The sequence below is a fragment of the Hakea prostrata genome, chromosome 10 (genome assembly GCF_041222555.1).
Source record: "Hakea prostrata isolate BN-2017 chromosome 10, UWA_Hpros_2, whole genome shotgun sequence".
Lineage (NCBI taxonomy): Eukaryota > Viridiplantae > Streptophyta > Magnoliopsida > Proteales > Proteaceae > Hakea > Hakea prostrata.
Window position 1 is genome coordinate 33672038 of NC_142609.1, and position 10044 is coordinate 33682081.

At 35.4% G+C, this 10044-nt stretch overlaps 1 protein-coding gene across 3 annotated transcripts in view; it reads left to right on the forward strand.

Annotated features, from left to right (window-relative positions):
* Positions 1-8741, forward strand: part of LOC149002582 (sec34-like family protein) — a 46701-nt gene extending 37960 nt beyond the window's left edge. For all 3 annotated transcript variants that reach the window (XM_089137189.1, XM_089137188.1, XM_089137187.1), the window contains 5 exons: positions 827-934; positions 5480-5572; positions 6162-6287; positions 7258-7358; positions 8288-8741. In XM_089137189.1, coding sequence (XP_088993315.1) covers positions 827-934; positions 5480-5572; positions 6162-6287; positions 7258-7358; positions 8288-8417 — 558 coding nt within the window. In that variant the 3' untranslated portion in view covers positions 8418-8741. The remainder of the gene's footprint in view (positions 1-826; positions 935-5479; positions 5573-6161; positions 6288-7257; positions 7359-8287) is intronic.
* Positions 8742-10044: the final 1303 nt, after the last annotated feature.

The window sequence follows — 10044 nt, forward strand, 5'->3', positions numbered from 1 at the left end:
CCTTTCCTCACATCTTTCTCCTATTTTTATAACCCACTAACCGACACTGACCCTCTCTCTCTCCCCTCCATGTGTCATGATCCCAGGGCCCTAACACTGTAGCTTACATTTAGTATCTACAGGCTATGGTTGGATAAAACTGATACAGAGGCGATTAGGACCTTAGGAGGATAAAAGGATCTTTGTATTTTATTTTTTTTTAATTCAAGAAATAATATCCAAGTTCCTGTGCAAAACAAAATCCTTACATTTCACATTGTTCTTCTAGAATACATGATATTTTCCCCTTTGCTCTATTCATACCTTTTATAACAATAGAAAGGGGAGGAGTTTGAAACATCTTTTGCTGAACTTCTTCACAATTCCTTCGCTTCTTCAGTCTCCCATCCACCCTCTGCAAGGTTGACAAATAGACATTTGTGTGGAGATTACTTTCATTCTTTAGGTCAAACTGGATTAGTGGTGGATAATTGAAGTCTATTAATTGTTTGGGTCTTAATATTACGTTTTCTCCTCCAGTTTTTGAGATTGTTGCAGCTTGAATTGTTGGTCTAAAAAAATAGGACAGAGTGTCATCCATATACTGTTTGCTCAAGGGTACGCCGCTGCAACAGTCGGATTGGTAAAAGAAACTAACCACAGTATATTACCTTTCCAAAATTATGAAGCTCAACGCCTGTGAAAGCAACCTTCGTTAAACGTAGTGAAATGTTAAATAGTTGTGCCATTATTATGTGAGACTTGTTCACTATTTAACCTCAAGGGTTTTTTATTCAAAAATTGAGAAATAATTTTTTCTCAACTCTTTCCTCAATTTCATTCCCAGGATCATTTGAGACGGATTCTCAGAGGTCAGTTTGATTGGTCAAGGTCATCTTCACTGGCAAGGACTTTATCTCCCCGAGTTTTGGAGAGTCAAATAGATGCAAAGAAGGTAAATTGTTTTGTTTATATCTATAGTTTAACATTTGTTGGGACTATCATGAAGCATGACCTGAAATTTGCCTCTGAGGTTTTCAGTTTATGAATATTATTGTTTCTGCTAAGATAAAGAGTGCGGTTTTTGATGATAATGATGATTACATTTTCAGATTATTAGTTGTTTTGTTCCTGCTAACCTAAAGAAGTTTTTGGTGGTAATGTTGTTTTAGTCTGTTTCATACTGATCACAATCTTAAGGAATCTGGTGGGGAACCATGGTCCATGATATTTGTTCAATTAAGATGATAATTCATTTTCAGAAATTCAAAATTTGGCTACTTTTGAATTTAGATGCCTTGTTCTTTTTGCAAGTTAGACATGCCCTTGAATTTTACGCACATTACTTAGTGTTGCACACATGCAGTTCTTTCAGAATGAAATTTTTTTTGTATGTCAGATTAATTGATATTCGTCCTTTCAGATTTTGTAAGTTTGTCTGACACTTGTTATTAGTGTTAGATATTGATCAAGTATCTGTTTCGTTGTTGCCTATGGCACTTTAAAAAGATCTATGCTCCATCCATCCTCTGTTCATTTTATGCATATACCTTGTATTGAATGACATTTTAGGATTATAGTCCTCTCATCGTTATTCTTATTGTTATTTAAAATGCAAAGACTAGGAATGAGTGCACTCGTTTATTCAATCTGTATCCCATGTTCAGATCTTTGTACATATGTAATAGACTTGTTAGAACCAAGCTCTTAAGAATTGAACCAGTAGCTGAATCGAAAAGAAAACAGAGAAGAAGAAGAAGAAGAAAATAGGAGAAGAACCAGCAGCAGGAGCCTGTGATTCTAGATCAGTCTCCTAGTTAGGCTAGTTTTATTTATATATATCAAAGCCCAAATACAACTTGAGAGACAAGTATTTTTGTCCTCTAAAAAAAGGAAACAAAAAAAAACAACTTGTGGACAGAATATACTAACACAAAAATCTGCCCAAATAGAAAGAGCAGAAAAGAAAAGTATGAAAATAGTCACAAACTGAAAATAGAAACTATGTAACTCTAACTCTTCAAAAGTTGTGCACTAAGTATTCTTCTCCAAAAATAGAAACTTAGTAACTGGATCACCAAGTCTGCTGTCCTAAGTCCTACGCACCAAGGCAGCAGCCTTGAAACTTGCGCACCAAACACTGTCCTAACAGGAGGCCCTTTTTTTCTTCTATTTCTCATAAGCTGAACTTCTTCCTTGAGAGAAACATCATGACTTTGGCTGTCTTGTGGATTATCATCAGTAAGATGACAAAATTAGTTATTTGCATCCTCTTCCAGATGCCACTTCATTTTGTGGTCCCAAAATCCATCATCTTCACCCCATAATATTTGTATTCTTTGTTCTTCTGTGTGTTGTGCTTCCACACTATATCCTTGTCATCATCAGCCATGATGTAAACCTTTTATACAGTTGATCAAAATCAAAACAAGTACGCAACCATAGTTGCATCCAGGGTTCAAAAAAGCAATTAGCTTTAGTTTTTGTATCCCAACATCTATTCTTCTTCTTCTTTTTTCTCTCTTTTTTTTTTTTGGTGGTTGGAAAACCCAGAAATCCATTCACACATCAATAAAAAGCTACCGGGAAAAAAATTCTGATCTCTGCTGCAAGTCAGGTTCTTTTTTCCTATCTAAAGAAAGCTATTTCCTAGTTTTTTTTAATAAATAAATTACCTAAATTAACAAAAAATTATGGTCTGTGCTGCAAGTCAGGTTCTTTTCCTATCTAAATAAAACTATTTCCTATTTTTTTTAATAAATAAATTACCTAATTAACAATAATGAGTGGGACATACACATCAATAACCATCTTAAGGTGAAAATCATGACAAATTCATTTTCATACTTTTCATGATTTATCAACCCAAAACAGAATAACTATTCCTATTTTCACTTAATTTCTAAAAAATGGAAGAAATGAATCTCTTGGTAGAATATTAAAGCCTCTCACTTGAAATTCGGTATTGGCTTATGATGCCTAACGTATATGAGCAGGTAGCTTGAGCTTAAAATTGAAGTTTTTATTTCAACATTTATTTTTTGAAATCATGATTATTTTTTTTTAAAGGATGAGTGCAAAACTAGGAAGGATAAGATAAGTAAGGATCATATTAGAGTTGGTTTGGGAGTTGCTCCTATAAGTGATAAGCTTCGGGAAAGTCGTTTGAGGTGGCACGACCATGTTCAACGGAGACCTATAAATGCCCCTGTACGGAGAAGTGATATAATCCAAATTGAATGAACTATAAGAGCTAGGGGTAGACCTAAGATAACCTTAAGAGAAGTGTTGAGAAAGGATATGCATAGCTTAGGTCTTGTATCTAGCATGGCCTCAAACAGAACTGATTGGAAGGCAAGAATCCATGTAGCCAACCCCATTTACTTGGGAGAAGGCTTATTATTATTGTTGTTGTTATATCATTTGTTTTTTTAGATCAATAAATCTTTGTGCAAAAAAATCAAGCTTTGTGTCAATATAAAAAATAAGCCCCAAATTTGCAATCTTGACCCTTTTTTAGCTTCAAGGAAACCGTCAATTTTAACACCATGTAAATCGATGTTGAAACTCGATCCATGAACATAAGAGTCTCTACCCACATGGAGAGAAAATTTTCTAACACATATGGTTGGATTTTTTACACGTGTCCAATCTCAAACATAGAAGAAAATGTGACCGAAATTGTCGAAATTTAGGTCGAAATGTCTGCATTTTTTCAAAAATGAAACGAAATTCTAATTATTTCGAAAAAGTGTCAAATTTCAACCGAAATTTCGGAGGTTTAGACCATTTCGGAGGTTTCGACCGAAATTTCGACCATTTCAACTTTCTAACTTGTTTTTCCCTAGTTTTTGTTGATTTCTATCCCATTTTCACCTAATTTCCACGACTCATTTGCCTTCAAACACCTCTTTTGCTCTCTTTTTTGCCTCCAAACACCTTCTAAGCCACAACAACTACAAAGGAAACTCTGGCAACAATAGAATGTGAAGCATGAGCCATACCCAATAGTTCCAAAGTTCCCCTTTTTTATTTTTGTTTTGTTCATGCCTTAAATGATCTTGTATTGTCTTGAAATTAATATATGTTTAGCCTAGGACTATGATCTATGATTATGTTTTGTTAAACTTATCTTTTTATTATTTGCTACCATTTTTTTCATTTTCTGATTTTAATAATTATTTTATAAAATTATGTATTTTTATTTTATGTATATGATATATAGGCTTCAACTTAATATATGTGAGACACCATCATTTGATCTAGTCGGTCATTTTATTTTGTTGACTTGCTGTATATTTAACCATTCTACCAAACAATTCATATATGCTGATGATTTTATGCTTGTATGCAATATAGTTTGCACTTGTCGGAACCAGTCATTTGTTAGTATACTTGAATGATAAATTTTCAATGGTATTTTTTTTTGGCAAAATACTAGTTCCATTATGTTTCTTATGCTTGAAATAGGTAGTGTGCAAGAATCCAAATCATTTTGAGTCTATCATATGTGGCCCGAAATTGAAGTTCCAATTTCTAGAAAAAAGTGTCCAGTTTTGACCGAAATTTCGACCGAAACGTCGAAATTTTGGCCTTTTGCAAGGTCGAAATTCTTGTTTGGATCGAATTTTCTTCCCTAATCTCAAGCAATTTCCTTTTTTTGGGAAACTAACTAAACACAACTTAAACACCATTAATCACCATTTTAGTAAATTTCAAAAAGGAAAAGAAGATCTTGCTTTGAGATTCGACACATGTCAAGAATCCAACCATGTAGGTTCGAAAATTTCCTCCCAATGCTGGTAGAGGATCCAGACTCTGAACATAAATTCTGGTGTCATGACTGAGTTCCAAAAGTTATCCAATTCTAGCAAGGAAACATATAACAAAATGGAAGAATTTCAAAGGATTTTGGTGATCTACTTTGAAACTTGTAATCTGGGAAAGAATTAGCAAATATACTTTGAAGTAGTTTGATTCAGCAGCAAAGTTAAGTCTTTTTTGGGGTTTCCCAAGCGATTTCAACTACCTATGTGGATTCATCAGCAGATGGAATGTAACTGGCAAAATATGGGTGAAATGTATCTAATGAGTCATTTGTACCCATAACTTTTTGGCAAAATTACCAAAAAGATACACTGTTTTAGTCATTTTGCTGAACCATTTCATCAAAATCATGTGGTGCTCTCATTCTTCTACTTTTACTCCAAAGCCAAGGTATTGACCAAAAATTTCAAATGATGCTTCCCCTGGATGTACCACATTGTGGATAATTGACTTTAAGCAACTTGAAACTTTGTCTTGGTTCATTTCCAGTTACTCTATTCATAGATTCTGTTGTTGCTTTGACTGGTTCTAACTGGCTGAAGCTAATGAGATTTGCTCCTTCCAGTTCTAGTGTTGACATTTTAGGCTGATTCGCTTGTATCTACATGTTGATTTTGCTGCTTGCATAAATATGCCAAAAAGGTTGTTAGTTATGATATTTTGGTATTTGCAGGATCTGGAGAAGAGCCTAAAAGCCACCTGCGAAGAGTTCATTATGTCAGTCACTAAGCTTGTTGTGGATCCCATGCTTTCATTTGTAACCAAGGTAATCCATTCTGTTTTACTATTATGTCATAGGAGCTAGAGCAGCGTTCTAGCTCACCTGTACCTGGAACCCCTCCATGCTCTCAATGACTCTTATGTGGTATTTCAGTTATTCCAAATTTATTGGATGCATTGCCATGCATCTTTATTTACAAGCCGAAACTTAGGTAAACATTTGCCATTGTGGAGGTCCAAAATGTCTCATGAACATTCGGAAACACCAACAGGGCTCAAGTGGTGAATGCAAGCATGGTGGCCCATACAGAAGGTATGGTCACCAGTTCTACAGTTGGTTTGTATCCATAGCATCTCCTTCTAGCCAGTGGTCAGACAGCTGCATAACCATGAGTCCACATGGCAGAAAACTACTCAGAATGATGAAAAGGCTTTGGGGAATACATGACCTATTCTAAGATTTAACCATATATGCCTAATAGCTGTCCCAGTCCTAACAATTGTAAGGATCTTTGGATGTTTCTAACATCTATAGAATAGGAAATATTGCAGCTTCTACTATGTTCTGTCTATTCACTGTTTCAGGATTTGAAAGATGCTATACTAGTATTAATCCTTAAAAGAATTATTTATAGGTGACAGCTGTGAAAGTTGCATTATCATCTGGAGGACAAGATCAGAAATCAGACTCCATCCTGGCTAAGCCACTAAAGAGTCAAGCTTTTGCTACTCCAGACAAGGTGGCTGAGCTCGTCCAGAAGGTATGCTCCAAAACTGGCTTCCTTTTTCTGGGTACTATTTTGGATATACTAATATAGAATCATCGAAGAATGGAAGATGTAGTTCTTTCTGAAGATTTACACAATGCTGGAAATTTGCCCAAATAACAACACCTCGCTGGGCGAGTGCTTGTGGGTTACCCGCTGAATTTGTGTGTTGGTGTATATTCTCATCTAGATTATGCATTTCCTTGCATCTCACTTTCATCAGCACTGCTTTTGACGTTGACGTTATCATTATTGATAAGAAAGCATGTCGATTGTGGGTTATTGGAAGGGTAAGATGGATTTTGAACCTGTTCTGTGATAAAATTTCCACAAATTTTGCCGTCTTTACAAGGTGCATTAAAATGGCGATCCAAGACCTGCAGTCAGGACATTAATAAAATGAAAGCTGTCCCTCCATGCATGACTAGTATTAACAAAAAATTTGTTTATTATTAATGAACTTGTTTACTTAACACTGCTTTTAAGGATCTCACACATACACTGTTGTCATTAGAGAACCCTATCTGATCTTTTTGGTTCTAGTTTAATTATGTTCTTCCATTGTGCCACCTGTAATGCATGTAATCTTCTGTTAAACCATCAGTTTTGGTCTATCTTTCACCCTTCCTAATCACACATACTCTATGAATTTATCTTTTGTCTTTAGAATCCCAACCAGAAACAGATAACGTCATCCCATTTGTGGTAGCAAAGAATTAATCTCCAGTATCATATTCATACTATTCCTTAAGCATCTTCTTGGTCAATTTTTACCTATTCTGATACTTGGGCATCCTTAGCTGAACTACAATCGTCATCTAGTTTAAGCATTCATTATATAGATGTCTTCGCTCTCCCTCCGAAAATATAGAATAGTCGATGAACATGGCTTTCTTTGATGTCCACATATTCTCTGAGAGTCAATTCATTTAAGCTGATCAAATGTCTTGAATGTGTGGAACAGGTTGATGCTTCCATTCAGCAGGAATTGCCCAGGGTGATGGGGAAGATGAAGCTTTATCTGCAAAATCCATCAACGCGTACAATCCTGTACAAACCTATCAAGTAAGTTATTGAGTCATTACTCATTTGTTTTGTTTCCTCTTTGTGTTTCACCTCCATGTACACTAGAGACTGAGAAAAGTTAATCCAACTTTGGAAATGAAATGGCATGTTGAGCATGTCAGGTGCTTGAAGAATGAATTTTGCTATAGCCATCCATTCCAAAATTCAACCAAAATAGATTAATAATTATAAAAAATAAAAATAAAAAGAAAGACAATTACCTAGACTTTTAAATGCCTTGCTCAGTGTTTAAAATCTAAGAAAAGTTTGCGTAATTTTTGAGAAGAGAGGGCAGATTGTGTGTGTCAATTGCTTGTTTTGATAGCAAACAGAAAGGAGTGAGATTCACAGAGTGGCGAAGAGAGAAAGAGACAGCAGCAATCATCACTGGCTGTTAAAATTGCAAGCAATGAGCTTTCCAAAGAGAAGGAAACTTTAGCCATCTATTATATTTTAGAACAAGATAGGAGCCTTGCATAAGAACCCCTTTCTCAGGAACATAATTAGGTGTTCAGAAACAATCTAGAAATGACTACTACCGTTTTGGGATCAAAGCAGTTTTTGTTCCAGAAAAGAGTTTCTGAGAATGGATACCAAGCAACCTCTCTAAAACTCAGGTAGTGTAGTATGTTTTTCTTGAAGCTTTAGCAACAATTTCTGCCAGGTGGTACCTACAGTTTGTGCAATGTTTTTGTTGTCTTATGATGACATCTGCATACCATGTTGCCTCCTAGACTCAAAGCTTATGGTTATTGTGTACCAAATGAAGGTCTCCTTGCTTGAGCATCCAACAGAAATAAATGATGGTTTAGAATTGCCAAAATTTTCAATTTTATTACTTGGAGAAACAGAAGCAAGTGCTTCAAGTAGTGCAGTGTTCAGTTATACGTCATCACATATTTAATGATTCAATTATTTAATCTCTACAGGACGAACATTGTGGAGGCTTACTTACAGTTACAATCACTGCTGAAGACTGAGTACTCCCCCGAAGAGATACAGAGCATTGGCATGACAACCATGCATGATTTGCAGACTCGACTTGATGGCTTCCTGTAGAGAACAATGAATTCCATTTTCTTCCAGAGCTTTGGCTGATTTCTCTTGTAATAGCTTCTGGGGCTTTGAAGGCCTTGTATAGATGACTCTGTCAAATTCCATGCTAGGAAATTTTGGTATCGTGAAAATTTGAGGAAATCCTGTTAAGGATTTTGAGATATTTTCTTTTTCTTTTCATGATGAATCAGACTTCCTAAAGTTTGAACTGAAGAAATTGGCATGTCAAAACTGCACCATTTTTTGTTACATAACAATTTAAGTTGCCCCTTTTTTGGCCTGCATGGTGGGTAAGTCTATCAACGAACAAATGAAAATTGCTTTTCATTCAAAGTATCTGGGCATGTATTCATTTTCTCCTTCCAATGTGCAGTGCAGACCTATAACATATGATTACGAAGGTTCATTCTCCAATGGGAAATGCAATCTTCAATTATAAGTCATCACAAAAGCAGTTGTCAATTCCATACCAACTTTTGGGTGATGCCTATTTTCCCAAAGCTATCTATAAGCAGTTAGAATCTGTTAATGCAAACCTTTGGTGAGGCTACACGAATTTGGAGAGGGTGTCACTTTCATCTCTTGGTCCATTCTGTAAGCTCAAATCCCTGAGGATCCTGGGAATTCTTCTCAGCCATTCTCACAATCAAGTTCTTCCCCTTGACTTTGAATGGCAATTCTACTCGTCAATCCCTCAGCTCTGGGCTGAAATTTTGAAATATGTTGGTAGCATGAGAATGTAAAAATGTTGGATGTCTGAAAACACCCTAGACCCCACATCGACAGGGCTTCCAAATATTTCATTCATTTCTTCTTTATATCCTTGTCCACACAGAGTCAGCAGGTAGTTTCCTTGGAGTAGTTGTGTTGGTTTTGTCTGTAAACACCATTCCACATTGTCAGGGACGTCCAATTCAACACACACATGTATCTGAATCTACACTTGCAGACCTATCTTTTATATTTGTGGTTCTTAGTTTTTGTTAATGTAAGGATGGATTCAGTCTACCAATAAAAACTCCACAAATTTGCTGTCTTCTTTAAGAAGGCTTGTTAAAGTCCCTGATATGCCAGGGCGAGAGAGAACCAAGAAGGGCTAATTCAGTTGAGACACTCCAACTAATAGATTTGATTGAGAAACCGGAAAATGTGAACACCCCAGTGGCGGACCCAGGATGCAATAGTGGGGGGGGGCGAAGAATGAAAGCCAGTAACTTTCCTATTTGGGGTCCCACCGCTAAATTATTTTATTAAATTAAAGAATAGACCCACATATATTTTGTGGGGCCCACACATATTTGAAAAAAATGATAAATTATTGATAATGATATTTTTTTTTTTCGACAAAATATAGGTAAAATTAACACAACAATATAAAAAAAAATATACACATAACTTCAACCCTAAAAAGTTAAATGCAAACCAAAATTTTCTTTGGTAGGAGATGTAAACCAAAACTTTTTTTAGGTAAGAGATGTAAATCAATGGTAGTTATTACCTACTAACTATAGACATTTTATTCACAATACAAAATAAAATAACAAAAATTGCAGAGGAAATAAAGAAACATAGAATATAAAATCAAATTAAAAAGAATAACAAAAGAAAAGAGAAAAAGAGAAACAATAAA